The sequence below is a fragment of the Osmerus eperlanus genome, chromosome 4 (assembly GCF_963692335.1).
Source record: "Osmerus eperlanus chromosome 4, fOsmEpe2.1, whole genome shotgun sequence".
Taxonomy (NCBI): domain Eukaryota; kingdom Metazoa; phylum Chordata; class Actinopteri; order Osmeriformes; family Osmeridae; genus Osmerus; species Osmerus eperlanus.
Window position 1 is genome coordinate 19,775,219 of NC_085021.1, and position 18,341 is coordinate 19,793,559.

The 18,341-nt window shown below is 41.5% G+C and overlaps 5 protein-coding genes across 7 annotated transcripts; 2 read left to right on the forward strand and 3 right to left on the reverse strand.

Moving 5' to 3' along the window:
- Positions 1–1,096: 1,096 nt before the first annotated feature.
- Positions 1,097–2,236, reverse strand: LOC134019297 (transmembrane protein 82-like). Its single transcript, XM_062460025.1, has 3 exons — positions 2,098–2,236; positions 1,673–1,857; positions 1,097–1,581 (listed from the first exon to the last, which is right to left on the reverse strand). Exons 1-3 carry the CDS (start codon positions 2,102–2,104, stop codon positions 1,510–1,512), a joined length of 264 nt encoding a protein of 87 aa, XP_062316009.1. The 5' UTR covers positions 2,105–2,236; the 3' UTR covers positions 1,097–1,509.
- Positions 2,237–3,962: 1,726 nt separating this feature from the next.
- On the forward strand, positions 3,963–6,580 carry LOC134019296 (C-type lectin domain family 4 member E-like). Its single transcript, XM_062460024.1, has 6 exons — positions 3,963–4,192; positions 4,683–4,775; positions 4,938–4,985; positions 5,222–5,364; positions 5,664–5,767; positions 6,250–6,580. The coding sequence occupies exons 1-6, from the start codon at positions 4,021–4,023 to the stop codon at positions 6,404–6,406; spliced, it is 717 nt and encodes a 238-aa protein (XP_062316008.1). The 5' UTR covers positions 3,963–4,020; the 3' UTR covers positions 6,407–6,580.
- Positions 6,581–7,839: 1,259 nt separating this feature from the next.
- On the reverse strand, positions 7,840–10,813 carry LOC134019298 (transmembrane protein 82-like). Of its 2 annotated transcripts, XM_062460027.1 has the most exons (7): positions 10,387–10,813; positions 10,196–10,268; positions 9,718–9,913; positions 9,217–9,631; positions 8,784–8,968; positions 8,214–8,325; positions 7,840–8,182 (listed from the first exon to the last, which is right to left on the reverse strand). In XM_062460027.1, the coding sequence occupies exons 1-6, from the start codon at positions 10,469–10,471 to the stop codon at positions 8,254–8,256; spliced, it is 1,026 nt and encodes a 341-aa protein (XP_062316011.1). In that variant the 5' UTR covers positions 10,472–10,813; the 3' UTR covers positions 7,840–8,182; positions 8,214–8,253. The 2 variants fall into 2 exon arrangements, with proteins under 2 accessions (XP_062316011.1, XP_062316010.1); XM_062460026.1 differs by having other exon boundaries at positions 7,840–8,325; positions 10,387–10,811.
- Positions 10,814–10,920: 107 nt separating this feature from the next.
- On the reverse strand, positions 10,921–13,333 carry sult1st5 (sulfotransferase family 1, cytosolic sulfotransferase 5). 2 transcript variants are annotated; one of them, XM_062460029.1, is made up of 8 exons: positions 13,169–13,333; positions 12,714–12,852; positions 12,502–12,630; positions 12,257–12,354; positions 12,024–12,150; positions 11,824–11,915; positions 11,512–11,692; positions 10,921–11,418 (listed from the first exon to the last, which is right to left on the reverse strand). In XM_062460029.1, the coding sequence occupies exons 1-8, from the start codon at positions 13,190–13,192 to the stop codon at positions 11,306–11,308; spliced, it is 903 nt and encodes a 300-aa protein (XP_062316013.1). In that variant the 5' UTR covers positions 13,193–13,333; the 3' UTR covers positions 10,921–11,305. The 2 variants fall into 2 exon arrangements, with proteins under 2 accessions (XP_062316013.1, XP_062316012.1); XM_062460028.1 differs by having other exon boundaries at positions 10,922–11,418; positions 11,824–11,918.
- A 45-nt stretch (positions 13,334–13,378) lies between these two features.
- Positions 13,379–18,199, forward strand: szrd1 (SUZ RNA binding domain containing 1). Its single transcript, XM_062460030.1, has 4 exons — positions 13,379–13,832; positions 15,180–15,229; positions 15,376–15,645; positions 15,847–18,199. The coding sequence occupies exons 1-4, from the start codon at positions 13,785–13,787 to the stop codon at positions 15,962–15,964; spliced, it is 486 nt and encodes a 161-aa protein (XP_062316014.1). The 5' UTR covers positions 13,379–13,784; the 3' UTR covers positions 15,965–18,199.
- Positions 18,200–18,341: the final 142 nt, after the last annotated feature.

An 18,341-nucleotide genomic window follows, 5' to 3' on the forward strand; every position in this document is an offset into this window, starting at 1 on the left:
TAGATATTGGCTGTTAATCCAATGTAAAGAACACCGATTAAGGGTTAACAAAGCGGTTTGAATAATGGCATTCAGAGGGAGCATTGCCCACAATCAATGTACGCATGCGCTACAATGCGGTAAAAGGAACCCAACAAACAAGCTAGAAAGCGCATGCGATTGAAACCCCTATGACTGGCCACTGAGCAACAGACAATTCTGGAAAAAAGAAACAAAGAAACTGGTATTTTTTCAGGAGAAGTAATGTAGACGCATTAAAATCTATATCGTAGTTTCATGATTGATGGAACCTCTTGGAAATGGTCTTGTTTCATCGAATCGAAATCTTTCTTCTGATTTAAAAGGAACTACTCAATAAAGTCTGCCATTACCCTTTGGATAGTACAATCTTCTACTAAAGCAAACACTTTGGAATTACTTGATAACTAAATTCGTTTCTTGGTAATGCTCTTCTGGATTATTATGGATGTCTTTGTAGACCCCACTACTATTTCTTGCCGTGGAAGGAATAAACGGGGAAGTAGTCTACACAAGTGGGATAATGAAAACATAGCTTAATTCACAGTTACTTAAAATATACCACAGTATGAATCTTTCTTGGCTGGTTACAAAAAAAAAGTGTGCCAGGAGACGAATGAGGTAGAAATTGCTAGACTACTTAAAGCCTTAGGGCGTTCCGTGAATTATATATATTTTTGGTATAAAGTTACCCTATTATGCATTTTGTCGGTAGACTACACGACATATTTCATGGTTACTGTTCCAGCAAACTATATTACTTCGCATAGGCTACAGAACATTTTTGATAGAGCACATTATGCCAATCATTTGTAAATCCATGTGTCTATCAAGTAGACTATTCAATCAATAGATTGTATTCGCATTGATATCGACTTATTGTTCTTTGTATAACGCCATTTTGTGATTTTGCAAGCATTAACATTTGTTGTCAGCCATTTTGCCCACTTCAATTCAAGCAGTCTTGCTCTCTAGAACACTCAAGGCGGTTATAAAATGAGACTAGAGGCTACGTAGTAGTTTTAGGCCACCGCCCCCCCCCCCCCCCCCCCTAAAACGGATGGACTACAAACAATGATGTTCATTACATAGCTAATTGCTGTGAATAATTGCAAGTCTTTATTTTATAAAGATCTGTGTTGCAAAGCTCTTGAAGTAGCTTACATTGTCACACACTCATCAGAGAAGAACAATAAACCAAAGCCTATAGGTGAGCCAGGGAGTACACACAGCATCAGAACCAATGTGAGGACGGCTTGCAGGGAATTGAGCTGGTAGCTCCAACTCATTTCTTTAATGTTTGTGTGTTTGGCTAGTAGATTGCTATATTATTAAAGTTTGCAGATGTACTTTGTTTTTAGGTTTCAACAAATGTATTTTTTTTTTCATTTATATTCACATACGACAAACGTGTAGCCCACTGTACAGTTAATAGGATATGTGCCTCACTTTGAATAAAAAATAAACTAATAGTAGGCTGAGCTCAGATAGTTATCTCTTGTGGCTTGTGGTCTTTTGGATCCTCCAGTTCTCAGTGTCCGGTCTCGAAAACTGCTCATCTTCCTACACACACACAGAAAATGAAAAAACAATAGAATTATACCACTTAATTAGCAGGCAGTGATTTGTGACAGAATGGGCCCTTCATGCTCACCTGTGGTGTATCATCCAGGAGATCTGTGGTGGGAATCAGACAGCCTGCTTCGCCCAGGAAGCACATGAATATGTGGAAAACATCTGCCCAGCGCCCGATAGTCAGCATCAGCACCATTAACCCCCCAAGACGCACCCCCACTGTATTGAGAACAGCCTGCCCACTGGACTGGCGGTGCTGTTCCTCTGAGAGAAGCAGGGTTGGCATTAGTTTTGATGGTCCCCTATGAAGTCTTTATCTTTAAATACTAGGCTGTCTAAAAGAGGTACGTGTTAAACATCACAGGATCTACTTCAGTCAAGAACTGCTACCTATATAGGCCTACGTCCAATTTTCTGTCCCCTAACAGCCTGACTTTCCCACAGCACTGCTTTTATCATTTGGGCTAAAGTTTGAAATGTTTTGCGCAGTTATCAGTCTCTCACCTTGCATGTACACTACCAGCAGTGTGTAGCAGATGTCCAGAACCTGAGTGCAGAGAGGAAGTGTTTATTGATAACCGATATGGCAGCCACTGCAGCAACTGTGAACGTGATCACAAGGGCCTTGTTTAGAGATGGTAGAACAGAGCTGCCCGATGACAAGAGCGAAATGCACACTCCGCAGTAGCGCTGAGAGCTGTGGAGTCTGTACAGTCTCCTGACATGGAGATGACGGCGCACCGCTTGCTTGGCCATGTAAGAGCTCAATGCTGCAGCTCGACGCAAGCAGAGCCAGCGTTGCGCCGCCCCCTCGTGGAGAAAGTGGAGACTGCAGCTGAGCACACTGCCAAGAGAGAATTGTTTAAACAGCTGTTTATTTATTTATTTGTAAATAGATTTTGATGTATGAGTGTCCATCAGTCTTACGATCTTCCGTACTCTTAAAAACAAATTAATTGCTTCAGAATACTGAATCTTGCATATTAACAGAGAAGGTACTCCTTCTGTCGGTTCATCGGTGTGGCCACCAGATGGCGCCGTACTCCACCACTTCCCCTCTTCTTCTGGGGAGTGAGATGAGTCATCCTGCACCGTGGAAGAAGAAGAACGTTGAGTACTTTGGGTAAACCTGATTCAATGTAACGGCACATCCTGAGATTACCTGTAGTTCCTCAAGATTGAGAGAGAGAGCGAGTAAGAGTGAAAGAGAAAGAGAGAGAGATTTTGTAACAGTTGATTACACAAAGGAAAACAGATGTAAATGATTCTAAATCAACACACACAAACACACAATAACTCTAAATAACCATGAGTGTGTATACGTGTGTCCCCTCCTCCCCAGGTCCCTCCCCTTCTCACATGTGTGTGGGGGGGGGGGGAGGCAGGCTGCTGGAAAGAGATGGATCCTCCTGGGACAAGGTCCAGCAGTGGCCGTTCCACTCACTCCTCTCTTCCCCTCTCTTCTTCTCTCCTTTCTTCTCTTTTCTCTTCTCCGTCTCCTCTCCGGATGTTCTATACTTCAAGGTCAAGCAGTAGAGACTTGTGCATGTGTGTGTGTGTTTGGAAGACGAAGCCTGTCTCTTCTAAAGCACATAAGGACTCCTGCCAGCTGTTTGCAACATTGATATTCCTCCTCGTCCAGGACAGTCCTGGTTCACCCTGCAGCGTCCCCAGCCTTCAAACACACCCAAGTTAATATCGCTGTCTCTGTTGCTCTCTCTCTCTCCCCCTTCCTCTCTCTCTCCCCCTTCCTCTCTCCCTCCCTCTCTCATGTTGAACAATAACAAACAAAGAATCATGGCTACTGTGGAGAGAGACCAGCTACAGACCAGTTAGTCCTGTTGCCCTACAGTATATATCACCTAATTTGGCTATTTTAATGTTTCATTTGCTTACCTATAATAAATTAAATGTTTGTCTCCAAATAAAATCAAGTTTACAAACTCTGAATAAAGCTAATGTCATTGTATGTTTTACATTCATTAAATGACTGAAAAGCTAACTTATTTTCAAAAACGTACTTCATAACGTACTAATACCTCAAAAGCAATGTTACATATACTGCATCACACATTCTTACACACACTACACACTCTCTCACACACACACTCAACACTTCACTGGATGAAGAAAAGACATGCAAATTATGACTAAGCAAAACTGGTCTTAAAGGCCTTTAAACAGAACACTTGAAATAACTTTCAGGAAATACTTCTGTTGATCATTTCCATAATGACATTCCCTCTTGTGTAGCTTCCTGATATGATATGTAAAATAATACACTGTACAATATTCTGGGATTTTCACATATTAATCCACCAGCCACACAAAGACTCTCATATCAAGACACAGCAGAGAGAGAGAGAGACAGACAGACAGACAGACAGACAGACAGACAGAGAGAGAGGTCACCTTGACTCAGTCAACATGGAGATGTCTGGAGACCGTGTCTACGACAATATTACCTTTGAACCAAAGAATCAGGTCAACACTGGAGGGACAAGTGCTGAGGAAGAGGGTGTCGACAAACATGTAAATTGTGGCAATCCTGATATCAGAGACACGGCTACGGTTATCCCAAGTACTGGACAAGGAGCAGGTACAGTACACAAACACACACACACACCAGACAAGAAGCAGGTAGAGTTAAACACACACACAGTCCAGTTCAGGAGCAGGTACTGTACACACACACCAGACAAGAAGCAGGTACAGTACACACACGCACACACACCAGACAAGAAGTAGGTAATTTACTGTAAGTTTCAGAGGCCTCTATGTCTAGGTTAGGGTTGATCCACTATAAAAGTGAATAAACAGGTGCCATGTGTAAACAACTCTATTGTTGTAAATTATTGATAATGAACACATCTTTTTATATTTTTAGGGTTTAAACACTATCATTTGAAAATACAATATACTGTCATTAAATGTTAGGCAGCAATTGAACAGAAACTACACTCAAACATAAAACATTTGTGTTTGCATGTGTGTGTGTGTTTGCATGTGTGTGTGTTTGCATGTGTATGTGCATATGTGTGCATGTACACTCACACTAACACACACGTCTTGACTGTGTGTGTCCACAGTTTCAGAGAGGAGTCGCTATAAACCTGCAGCAGCGTGTCTAGGGGTGCTGTGTGTTCTCCTGCTGGCTTGGGTCACAGCACTGGGAGTCATCTGTGAGTCTCTCTAACATCATGATACAATCTCTGTTATCAGATGTCATCTCTGGTGTACAATGTCTTTCATATGGTTTTCATATTAAAAAATAATACCTTGGAGACGTTTGTTTATGACGGTAACATGTTGTGTGTAAAGTTAAGGGTCTCTCTCTTGAACAGATTTCAACACTACTGTGGAGAGAGATGACCTTAAGAGGAGGCTAAGTGGTGAGTTTAAGGACTGTTTTAATATGTTGGTGTTGGTTGTATACTTTTTGAAAATATGTCTATAAATATGAACTGAGATATTTTATGTAAAGACTTGAGGAAGTTTGGCATTTGCAATTAATCATCTGTTCAGTGTTGCAGCGAGTAACAATGGATGGAGGAGGCTTGGCTGCAGCTGTTCTGTTACTAGGTCTGAAATAAGCCAATAGGAAACATGTTCTCTGTCGTGTTTTCAGAGGTCACTTGTCCTGATGGCTGGCTGAAGTTTGGTTGTAGATGTTACTATGTCTCTACTGAGAAGAAGAACTGGGCTGCCAGCAGACAGGACTGTAGAGGGAGAGGAGCAGACCTGGTGATCATAAACAGCCTAGAGGAACAGGTGAGAGAGAGAGAGAGAGAGAGAGAGAGAGAGAGAGAGAGAGAGAGAGAGAGAGAGAGAGAGGAGAGGGAGAGGGAGAGGGAGAGGGAGAGGGAGAGGGAGAGAGAAAAAAAAAAGAAAGAGAGAGAGATGAGGGTAGATGCAAATCTGTACTCCCCTCTCATTGCATTTCCTTGTTATTTGTATTAAACAAGCATGTGATGATGAGAGAAAGATGGAAAGTAAGAAAGTCATACCAGAAATGTTTGATCAGGGTTGATCAGGGTAATAAAACTGCTCTGAACCCTTCTCCATGACAGTTATTCCTGAATAACCTCACCAAGGGTGCGTGGATTGGTATGACTGACACAGTAACAGAAGGGACCTGGATCTGGGTGGATGGAACACCACTGACTTCACCACTGTAAGAAAACCACTCTTTCTGTAGTCTGTAGACTCATAACAAAACATTTCTTCAATGCTTTAAGATTGTTTCGTTTTTCATAAATGAGTTTGCATGGTGTGTTAGTAAGATAGTTAGTTAGATAATAAGAACCAATTGCCTAATAAGTTTTACATTACATTTACATTTAGTAGACACTCTTATCCAGAGCGACTTACAGTAAGTACAGGGACATACCCCCCGAGGCAAGTAGGGTGAAGTGCCTTGCCCAAGGACACAACGTCATTTTGCACGGCCGGGAATCGAACTGGCAACCTTCTGATTACTAGCCCGCTTCCCTAACCAATCAGCCACCTGACTCCCCTAGTTCACCAATGCCAATCATATCTAGTATTTATATACAGATCTAACTCGACATGTTCAGGAAGACTTCTCGTACTGTATGACCCTGAAGTGGACCTCAGTGTGTGACTGTCTGGGTGTGTTGTTATTTAACCCTGTAGGTTCTGGCTGCCCGGTATTCCTGACAATTACTGGAGAAAGTTTAGTTCGGACTGTGGTATATTCTCCACATTGCCATGGGCCACTCCTCCCCTGACATGGAACGACATCTCATGTAATTATACCACCTCCTGGGTCTGTGAGAGAGCTGATGGTTAACTAGTAGTTGCAAAAATGATAGTTGCAAACATTTTGTTTTATTGACCAAATGTATATAATGATTTGAAAGTTAAATATTTTTTTCCCAGCAATCATGTTGCCCTACAGTAGTATATATCACCTAATTTGGTTATTTTAATGTTTAATTTGCTTACCTATAATACATGAAATGCTTGTCTCCAAATAAAATCTATTTTACAAACTCTGAATAAAGCTAATGTCATTGCATGTGTTGTCAGAGCGAGTCGTACAGCGATACTACGTCTAGGAGGGGGGGGGGGGGGGGGGGGGGCAGCCATACACACTGAGAGGGAGCTGTTTAAGGGGGAGGAGCCATACACACTGAGAGGGAGCTGTTTAAGGGGGAGGAGCCATACACACTGAGAGGGAGCTGTTTAAGGGGGAGGAGCCATACACACTGAGAGGGAGCTGTTTAAGGGGGAGGAGCCATACACACTGAGAGGGAGCTGTTTAGGGGGAGGAGCCATACACACTGAGGGAGCTGTTTAGACGAGGGTCATTAGTAACCGACCTTTCTGACTCCAAGAACAGGTGAATTCTCAACAGATTGCATAGTATTGATATTACACATGCGCCCGCAACTCCTGAACTTTGCACTTTACTCCTATATGTCGTTTTTAACTTATATGTTGTTTTTTTAACCTTTTGATGTCTGTTTGCACGAGTTTGTCAAATGTTAAAATGTTGTATTACTGCACATTTGGAGTATGGAGAAACGCAATTTCGATCGTCTGTGTAACTACTTGTTGCATGGTCTGATTGACAATAAAGTTCACTTTGACTTTGAATAAGAAAACTAAATTGGTTTGACATCACCTGTGACCCTTACAGTTTCTGACAGATTGTTAACAGTTGTTAGAACAGCAGGAGCATCGTATTACAACACAATTCAGATCTCTGAGGGCTGTTGTGTCTGATTGAACACAGATTATTATTTTTTTCCTTGAATAGCAAAGCCATTTCTTTTGTGCTGTAGAATTTTCCTTGTGAGGTTACATAACAATACCTGTACTGGGTAATTAGCTGAATTGTATACACACAGGACATCTAGCTTTTACTTTATCTATTTAAATCTACAATTTTACACGCAAAACGTCTTATTGCTAAACACTGGAAAAGTGTTTGTTGTCCATCTGTAACTCTGTGGGTTAAATAACTATCTGCATGTATAGTGATTGAAAGGCTTCCATATGCCATTAAACACAAAAGCCATATTTTCCATAAAATATGGGATTCATTCATTACATTTTTGGAATCAAGACCTAGTAACATGTCAGCCATTTTGCCCACTTCAATTCAAACAGTCTCGCAGTCTAGAACACTCAAGGCGGTTATAAAATGAGACTAGAGGCTACGTAGTAGTTTTAAGGCCACCGCCCCCCCCCCTCCTAAAAAAACGGATGGACTACAAACAATGATGTTCATTACATAGCTAATTGCTGTGAATAATTACAAGTCTTTATTTGATAAAGATCTGTGTTGCAAAGCTCTTGAAGTAGCTTACATTGTCACACACTCATCAGAGAAGAACAATAAACCAAAGCCTATAGGTGAGCCAGGGAGTACACACAGCATCAGAACCAATGTGAGGACAGCGTGCAGGGAATTGAGCTGGTAGCTCCAACTCAGTTCTTTAATGTTTGGCTAGTAAAATTGCCATATTATTAAGGTTTGCAGATGTACTTTGTTTTTAGGCTTCAACACATGTATTAAATGTTTTTCCTTTATATTCACATACGACAAACGTGTAGCCCACTGTGTACAGTTAATAGGATATGTGCCTCACATTGAATAAAAAAATAAACCAATAGGCTGAGCTCATATAGTTATCTCTTGTGGCTTGTGGTCTTTTGGATCCTCCAGTTCTCAGTGTCCGGTCTCGAAAACTGCTCATCTTCCTACACACACACAGAAAATGAAAAAACAATAGAATTATACCACTTAATTAGCAGGCAGTGATTTACATTTATGCATTTAGCAGACGCTTTTATCCAAAGCAACTTCCAAGAGAGTTTTACAAAAGTGCATAGGTCACTAATCATTCCAAACGAGATGGCCCCAAACATTGCGGGTAGCCAAACATGAAGCATACATTGTGAAAACCAAATAAATCCCAAAGGGAAGAACAATAAGAGCATGTAGTTAGACAAGTTACAATTAAACAGCAAGAACCACAAAAGTGCAAGAGTGTACCTGTGGAAAAAAGCAAGCAACAATAATATATATTTCACGGCGAGTACAATAATTTTAAGACAGTTTTAACAAACCAACAAAAGCAACAAGTCTCTCAATAAGAGACATTGTGATCCTGGAGGAAACTAACTGATTTGTGACAGAATGGGCCCTTCATGCTCACCTGTGGTGTATCATCCAGGAGATCTGTGGTGGGAATCAGACAGCCTGCTTCGCCCAGGAAGCACATGAATATGTGGAAAACATCTGCCCATCGCCCGATAGTCAGCATCAGCACCATTAACCCCCCAAGACGCACCCCCACTGTATTGAGAACAGCCTGCCCACTGGACTGGCGGTGCTGTTCCTCTGAGAGAAGCAGGGTTGGCATTAGTTTTGATGGTCCCCTATGAAGTCTTTATCTTTAAATACTAGGCTGTCTAAAAGAGGTACGTGTTAAACATCACAGGAACTACTTCAGTCAAGAACTGGTATCTAAATAGGCCTACCTCCAATGTTCTGTCCCCTAACAGCCTGACTTCAAGCCTACACAGCACTGCTTTCATCATTTGGGCTACAGTTTGATTTTTTTTTTTGTGCAGTTATCAGTCTCTCACCTTGCATGTACACTACCAGCAGTGTGTAGCAGATAGTCAGTGGTGTCCAGAACCTGAGTGCTTCTGTAGCAGAGAGGAAGTGTTTATTGATAACCGATATGGCAGCCACTGCAGCAACTGTGAACGTGATCACAAGGGCCTTGTTTAGAGATGGTAGAACAGAGCTGCCCGATGACAAGAGCGAAATGCACACTCCGCAGTAGCGCTGAGAGCTGTGGAGTCTGTACAGTCTCCTGACATGGAGATGCAGGCGCACCGCTTGCTTGGCCATGTAAGAGCTCAATGCTGCAGCCAGAAGCAAGCAGAGCCAGCGTTGCGCCGCCCCCTCGTGGAGAAAGTGGAGACTGCAGCTGAGCGCACAGCCAAGAGAGAATTGGCACTGAACGAGCTGTTGCCGCAGAAACGTACTTGACTCCTGCAGCGGGAAATTAAAAGTTTGTTGAAAGATGACTGACATTTTAAAACGTGATATTCCAATTATAAAACATACAACGTACTCACAGACCCAGCAGTGAACCAAGCAGAGACTGCTCTGAGGGTAAATTCCAAAACCACAAGGGAGGTTACTCGAGAGCCCACAACAGAGATTATTCCTGTCAGGAACCAAAACTGAAGTGTTCCACCTATCCCACTTGTAACATTGCCTTGATGGCTAGATTTCTTCTGGCTTGATGTGTCTTTACTGCTGTCCTCGTTCCTAAGGAAAGCGTGAAAGACGAGTGCTTGATTATTTTATACGAGGCCATTGCCATGCAAGGCTAATAGGCCTAATTATATCGTTGATAATAAAGTATGCTGATAATGACGTGGCTGTCATCAAGCACATGAATGTAAAACGCGTCTGGTACACTTGGCAGGGGATTTTAGTAGGGCATGTATCCCATCATTGTTTATACCTAACCAGGGTAACATAATATAGACCAACTTTATAGGCTAAATTGAAAGTGTCTCAGTATTTGTGTGAACATTAGTAACTGACCTTTCTGACTCCAAGAACAAGTGAACTCTCAACAGGTTGCATAGTATTGATATTCCACATGCGCCCACAACTCCTGAATAAGAAAACAAAATTGGATTGACGTCACCTGTGACACACGGCGCTTACAGTTGCTGACAGCTTGTTAACAATTGTTAGCACACCTGGAGCATCGTATTACAACAAAATCTCACCTTGCAGTAAACTCTCCAGAGGATTTGCGTCCAGCGTAAGCCATTCCGGTAAATTCGGGAGAAACGATGTTATAAATGAAAACATTGTTACTGCCTGTCCAAGTTTCAAAGAAATGGTTGACCATTTGACGTAGGCTATTATTGGATGTGCGTGAGTTTCGTTTTAAATTCGACACAAAACGAACGATTTAAACTATAGCCTAATCAAAACTACAAGTAGCTAACAACAGGCTGGCTTGTCGAGAACACCTGGTTTACTTTCTTGAATCCTCTAATGATAGAACTCTGGGTTTGCTTGTGTCCATATACTACTTTAAATCAGCGTTCAATCCTTGATCTGTGCTCTGTTTCAAAGGTCATTTGACAGCGTCATCCCAGTGAGGCCATGGCCATGCCGACTCTATAAGCTGCTAAATTTCACATAGCCTACCTGTGCTGGAGTAATACAAAGCATCCACGCATACATTTTACATTACATAAAATTCACATTTTATTATTACGTCAACATGTAGCCTAAATTAGTATCATTATTGAAGTATTTCCTTGTACCATTTTCAAATATAGAAATCAATAAATAGAAAAATGTTAATATTATAGACATTCATTTCCATTAAACTGTCTTGACATGAAACATTTGTTGATAAAATGCAGCAAGTGGGTAGAATAGAGCTGTGACTGACTATTCTTTAGTGTCAAAATGGTGCTCTCGTAAGTGCAATGTAGATAGCCTACTTTATATTAATAGAATTATAGTTTTAGTTTTCACTTAAAGAAAATACTTGACAATGCCCTCTTCACACAGATTATCACATTTAGTTGCTCATTGAGTATGCTTGTGCAATTTGTGAGGTAGACCGTATAACTGATTCATGATGATTGTTGAGGATTTCATAATAAAGTATGCACATCTAAAATGTTCTTAAACTGAGAAACAAAATGGAATGTCAACATCAGCCATCATTGTGTTGTAATGTTCTTCAAACACTTTGTTTTCCTGTGAACTAAAATGGTTCTTCCAGTCTCCGACTTCTCCTGTGAACACACAACAGCGCACAGAATGAAATGTGGTCAATTAAATATGTGTAACCCTTGAGCTTCACAATCCCACAAAAACAACACACTCACCCTTCCTTAAGAACTCTGATGCCTGACGATCGAAGATGGTCTCTGGTATTGTAGAGTAGTTGGCCATGGGGTTTTCTCGCATGGCTGCAAAGGTCGTCATTTGCATGATGTTGTCAATCAGCTGATCTGATGTGTTCTGTCCCAGGAATTCAGATATGCGACGAATCTCCTTAGCAGGGTCCTAATTAGCAAACAGAAGAGAGCAGAACTATTTAAATCGCTGACTATTTAGTTGTTTACATGGTCATGTTCTTCTTTAAAGAGAGGTTTGTTTTGAATTCTCCATAAAAATTCTAATAAATACTACTTTACCTTCTTCATGTCCTCAAAGAAAAGGTAGAGGATTGGCTTGTTTTCTCTTTCCCTCCAGTAGCCTTTCACATGCTCGTACCAGGAGCCCCACCCTACTGCACCAAAATAACATAATTTATAAACATCTGAAGAAATAAATATAACAAAGAGACATAACCAGTTATGCCACTGTCAAGTTATCAAGTGTTTGGAAAACTCACACTGTCCTTTCATGAACTTGTGCAGATACTGTGGCCATGGCCCGGGCTCTGGCTGAACTAGATTCATCCGATCAAAATGAAAATATGACACCACGTTGTCCTTAGCATTGCGTGCCACGTAGATGATCTTAACAGATACATAAACATGTTGTTTAAGTTGATGTATATGCTGTTGTCTGCATCGTTATGTCATTCCTGAAGGAGTACTGCGTATGTCGAATATCGTCTCTCACCTTGCAGCCTGCGTCCCAGAATGTTTTAGGAACAAGCTGGATGGGAAGATGAGTCTTGATGACACGAGGTGGTCCCATCTTCTCTAACTGTGTAATCCCTACAGGTGAGAAATAAGATCATGCATGATTGGACTATGAGGGAGGGGCGGGAGAGCCCTTTTTATAAAACCATGTTTATTTTCTAGCATCATAACCATGCTACACCTAAGCTAACATAGGCATTGCAGATATAACACACCACTGACCAGACAGAGTTGGATTTGGGGCAGTCATCTCTAGAAAAGGCATTCGAACATGTGTCGGTGCACGTCTGGCCTGGTCTGCATCCCCATGATTGAGGATCAGATCCACAATCTCCTGGGTCCATGTGGTTCCTGGTGTAAAGTTGATCACACAAGCTGTAACTTATACTCATGGCATATGTTTCATCTCCTTTTAGTTTGTTACATTTCCTTACCCGCTTTTGGATATGTGGCAATTAGCAAGTCCTCTGGGAATGCTTTGAATTTCTTAACTCTGTCCCAGTTTGTCACGATTGGCTCTAACAATGGTATTCCTTGAATCTCTTTCAGAGAGGAACGGGTCCTTAACTCCGGCTGAGCAGTCGCAAAACAGATTTTAGTCAATTATTTTAATTCTGTTAACAATAATTTTGGTCAATTAGCTTAAATCTCGTCCCAAGGTATGATGATTGACTGTGATTTGTATGAATAAGATTGGTTGAGAAACTGGTAGGTTTGGTTCTTACTGGTAGCTAGGACAACAAGTTTATAAACAGAGGTTACCCATTTAAGGTTATCATATTGAATAGTGTCTTATTCGCTAATTTACGCCTCCCACATGACCACCATGTGGACTTGATCAGACATGTCCTCTTGGTAGTATCACATAGTAGGCTACTTGTCTGCTTACCTTTGTTTGATCATTGTTTGCCATTTGATCTATTTTGTGGGTCGTTGCCAATTGCCGTATTTTTTGCTATAAAGCAGACGTATGCGGGTTTCGTGTTTAGATAGACGTTTGTTTCCGTTTCCGCTGTTTTTGCTTCATGAGACATTACAAACTTACTCACACATTCGTTGTCTCACATGACACCTTATCGAGTTTATGGCAGAGTAGTTGCCAAAACTTTCCACTTAGTAAAACATGGGTTTCAGACATTTTATATTAGTTTGAGTTGCAACTTTGCTGGAAAGTTCAGTCATGTGAAACTCCGTATTATTGACCTAGTCAAACTACTTCACTCTAGCTAGACTAGCTCTAATAATAATGTTGATCGGTTAACCTGTAGTTTGTGTAGACATGAGCATGTATGGCCATTTAATTGTCATTGTATGTGTTACTTAATTAACCAGTAGCCACATAAATAAGATAATAAAGAGTTGGAGCTATTTATAGTTAAGGATAAGCTAGGCAACGCTCGTCTACTTACATTGCCGTCTCATAATGATGTCAGTGAAGCAAGGGGCGGATTTGCACGGAGCCCACGAGAGCAAACTCACTAGCAGCGTGTCTGAAAGAATGAAACATGGATGATGAGGTTGCCGAAAGTTGGGAGGAAGCCGCAGACAGTGGGGTAAGAATTAAGCTGTGTACAGGGGAATAGTATAGTCTAGTTTTCCAAGCTTAAAAAAAACAACCGTTTGGACAGCTTTGACCAACGTCACCACATTTAGTCGTCTCATGCCATGGTTGAAATCATTGTAGCCAGTTAGCGGTCGGTTCAGACTATTTCCTGAAATGGAAACGTTTCATGTAAATTTCACTTTCGTCCCATCGGTCTTTTTTTAATCAGAATTGTTAAATTGGAAAGTCTCAAGTACCATGTATCTTGGAAACAAGTCACTAAGATGTTTTACCGTACAAATGTCAGTTCACATGATGTGAATAGTGGCTAGCTAGTAGATATCTTGCTAGCTAAAAAACGTTACTTGATCGTCTCGTGGGACTAGCTATAGACTAGTTCTATTTCAGGATGTAGACTGGGCCTACTAGGTAGCTAACTTGTACTTATGTAGCAGACACATTTCAGTAGCTTACATAGACTAGCTAGCTAACGAGGTTGGTGAGCGGGGCCAGAAATGGAAGGCAAGTGAGACGATGTTATTTTTAGACATAGCTAGAGGTGCGTATTAGCGTCTAAATTCACTTGTATTGGCGGTTTGCTCAAATGTACAGCAGGCTAACTAGCTAGCTTCTAACTAGCTAGCCCAGTTTTAGCGCTAGCTTTGCTATCGAGCAGTAGTAGTTAATCCTGTATGTGAAACACCTTGTAATCGATGGCCAGTTCGGTAGCATAGCTCGTTTGTCTGGCGTGGGGGACTCTGATCTGGCAACAGGCAGGTAGAGATAGCTTATCTACTGTATCTAGCTAACTACCTAACCAGCCAACTTGGTATGAAAGCGCCAGACAGAGCTATGAAGTTAGCTAGCGAGCAACACACGAGCAATTTAACAGTACTGTAGTCCAGATCAACTTGAACTAAAGAGAACGAGTTGACATTCAACTACGCAGTATGGTACGCTTTAGCTTGCCAATAAGGTTGTATTAGCTCTCCAAAAAGATGAATACAGCGAATATTTTTCAGCAACATCGAGTTTTTCTACAGATGGCCAAGGGTTCTACATGTGATTTGGGAATAATCTCTCTGTATCATTATTTTAGCTAACGTCGATAAGCCATCATACATTTGGATAGATGATCTATTGTTTTTGTCCCCAGTTATTCAGTGGTGGAAGTGTCCCCCATCCCAACGTTGAGCTCTGCCACGGCTTGGCACTATCATCCTGATGTATAAATAACTTGAAATTGAATCCAACTCACCATAGTTCCCAGTCTTTTACACCTGACCACCAGCCCATCTCTAACAGATTACATTTGTTCTGATCAGACATTCATAATTCTTTTTTGTATGAAACGCAGGAAATGGAAAGAAGATTAGAAGAGAAGCTTAGGATCAGCCAGAAAGAGAGGTAAGCAGTGAAAAAAGTTGAAACTATTAATCAGAGAGAACTCTTAACCGACCAACAGACATATACAACCCCTTAGTAAACTTTTACAACATCGTGTCCGAAGTTCCATTCGTCTCAAACACTCTCTGACCCCCTCCGCATCACAGGGTGTCCAGCAGCAACACTTCACATTCGCCATTGAAGACAGCCATTGTGATCCAGGAGGACTCCCTCCCCGTGGCCCCCCCGCCCCAGATCCGCATCCTGAAGAGGCCCTCCAGTAACGGGTCGTTAGGGTCCCCCTCATCCCAGAACAGGCCCACGCCGCAGGTGAAGTCCTTGGCTCAGCGTGAGGCAGAGTACGCAGAGGCCAGAAAGAGAATATTGGGGAGTGCCTCTCCCGAAGAGTCGCCTCAAGAGAAGCCTAACACAGAAAGGTAAATCGGTCTGTTTCACCACATGTCGTCAGCAGAGCTAGGGCTGTAAATCTTGACGTGTAATCCACAGTTAGTGCTGTTACGATGCAGAGAACAAGCACGTTAGTGTGTGTTAAAACCATTTGTCTGTGAAGGAACATTTAATGATTGGAGAATGGAAAGCATGTCAGTTCACACATACGTGTTGTTTTTCTACCACAGCTGCAGACAAGGGCGCACAAACTCTGCTCATCCTTTAGAGGAGTCACGATCAAACAATCAGGCAGTCCGCCAACCAGCAGGGCCTGATGGCACACAAGGTTTCCGCCAGCACAGATAAGAGGGCATGAGGCCATATAGCCATGGGGGAGAGAGAGGGCTGGACAGGAATATCAAATGACCCCTAGGAAAGGGGCATTTATATAAAGAAAAAGGACTTCCTTCAGTGAGTACAAATGCATATCCCCTTACTCCCAAGTCCCACTTTTTAATGTTGGTGGGATGGGAGGTGGCGTCAAATGCATGGAGGTACTTTGTATACATTTACAAAACGCATTCTCTCTCCGCCCCGCCCACCCCTGACACTGTGATAAAGGACATTTTTCTGGAAATCGGCTCACTGTGATGATCCCTTTAAGAAACCCCACCGATATCCACACCTTAACCCCAGGTAGTTCTCTACTTCTCTCTTCTCATCTGGCAACCACATTGCCGTGGGAAACCCAAGGGAATGACGGGTGTTTTTGTCATGGATACCTTCGCAAAAAGACTACCTGTGGCAGAGAAGGAAGAGAAACCGAAGAGAGGAGTAGTGATTGGTCCTCAGCAAAGGGATGAATGGATGGATGGCAAATGGCATCGTCTTGTCCTAGCAATAATACAGAAATATCACTAAATCCCCTGCCTATACAGCCTGGTCAATTTTTTTTATTTGTCAAATGTTGTCCCACTTAGTTTTTTTTCTTTTGATTTACATTATTGGTAATATTATCTACTTTGCCATTTGTTTTTAAATTGAGGGTGGTGTGTGTTTTTTGGAAGTTTAGTTTTCTGATCAGTTCTGTTTACGATTTGTCTTTTTTTTTTTTATTTAGCTTTTCTGGCGTCTTCCTTGGACTGAGTTCTATCTAAAAGAGAAAAATAATTTAAAAAAAGTGAACAAAATTATGAATTGACACGAGATTGCGGATTTCAATCCATTTTAAGCAGTTTTCTGCCTTTTTGTATGACATAGGTAGTAATGTCGGAGCAGTATTTTAATCCAAATAAACTACAACCCTTCAACTTTTAAATCATGCTGTAAATATTGGTTGATTTGAACGCGATCTTTTCAGATTGTACTGGCAGGAAATGGCAGGTTGGGCCAAATAGGGAATGAGTTAACTGCTGTACCTTTTCGGATGCTTGTAAACCATCATTCACTGTCAGCTGTGTTCATTTCTTAATGTTCTTCACTGAAGTAGGAACTCAGGTGCTTGTGGAAGAGACCGAATGAGGTGTTCTATGATTGTAAAGTCGTAGGGATTGATTAAGTGTGTAGAGCCCATTGGCGCATGCCAACTACTGCACAAACTACAATCGAGTGAGTTTGTGTTTGTAAAAACAAGAGTCAAGGTATACCAAAATTCCTCCCTGTGAAAAGTAGAGATTTAATTTACAAATGATTTGGAATTGGTATTTCACTGGAAGTAATAGCGTTTTGTACCTTTTTAAATCAAACCATGTTTCCTGTAAACATGCTCTGACTCTGGAGGGTATTGGGCAAGGGAAGACATCCCCATGTCAGTATCTGAAACAGATACTGTAATGCTGTTCAATGTGTGAACGTGTGTGGGGGGGGGGGGGGTCACATGCCCCTTGAGTTTGTACCCAAATGTTCCAAGAATGCATGATGTTTGGTATGAAAGAAAGCAATGGATGCCAGTCCAAGTCTATCAGGTGGTTAGATTCTCTGCTTGTAATCCCACCACTATACCCATGGTATACTATTGTGAAGAGGTTGGAACACCACTCCCTTGGGTCTTGTTTAGTCTGAAGTCTCTGGGTCATTCAGCTGGGATATTACTTGACACTCAAAATACTAAAGCAATGTGTTTAACACGGTCCAGAATAGGTTTCATAATCTGACCTAGGGTAATGTTAATCAAGCATCTATTTTTCATTTGGAGTGTTCAATAACATTTTACCCTGAATATTCATAGTTTTTCTCAGTGTGATGTCACAATAAGCCTCGATGTGGTCATGGGTTAGCCATAACTGACCTGTTAAGGCATGCACAGTGTATCAAAATGCTTTGAAATAGAAACTGAAAGTCTTGTTTTAAATTGGCTCAATTCAGGTAGTGCCTCCTTTTTCGTGCCTAAGGATGACCTGTTTTCTATGAGTGAAAAAACTATGAATACTTCATGGGGAGTCCTCAAATACTGTAAAGAGACTTCTTGTAGTCCTCTCAGTAATGACAAACACAGCCAGCTGGGAGGCAGGGAAAAGATCTACGGGGTTTGATGTGCCCTGAGCGAGAACCTAAAAAAACTGCCTGTAAATACTGATTTAATAAAATGATTTGTAAAACACATTTTTTGCCTCTACTGAATAGGTAACTGTTGAAGCTGTTCAACTCTGGTACTCACAATTAGAAGTTTCTGTAGAAACATTTGTTCCAGAATATTGACTTGCCCTTTCATTTGTGGCAGCACTGCACCAAATCTTTTTGAATC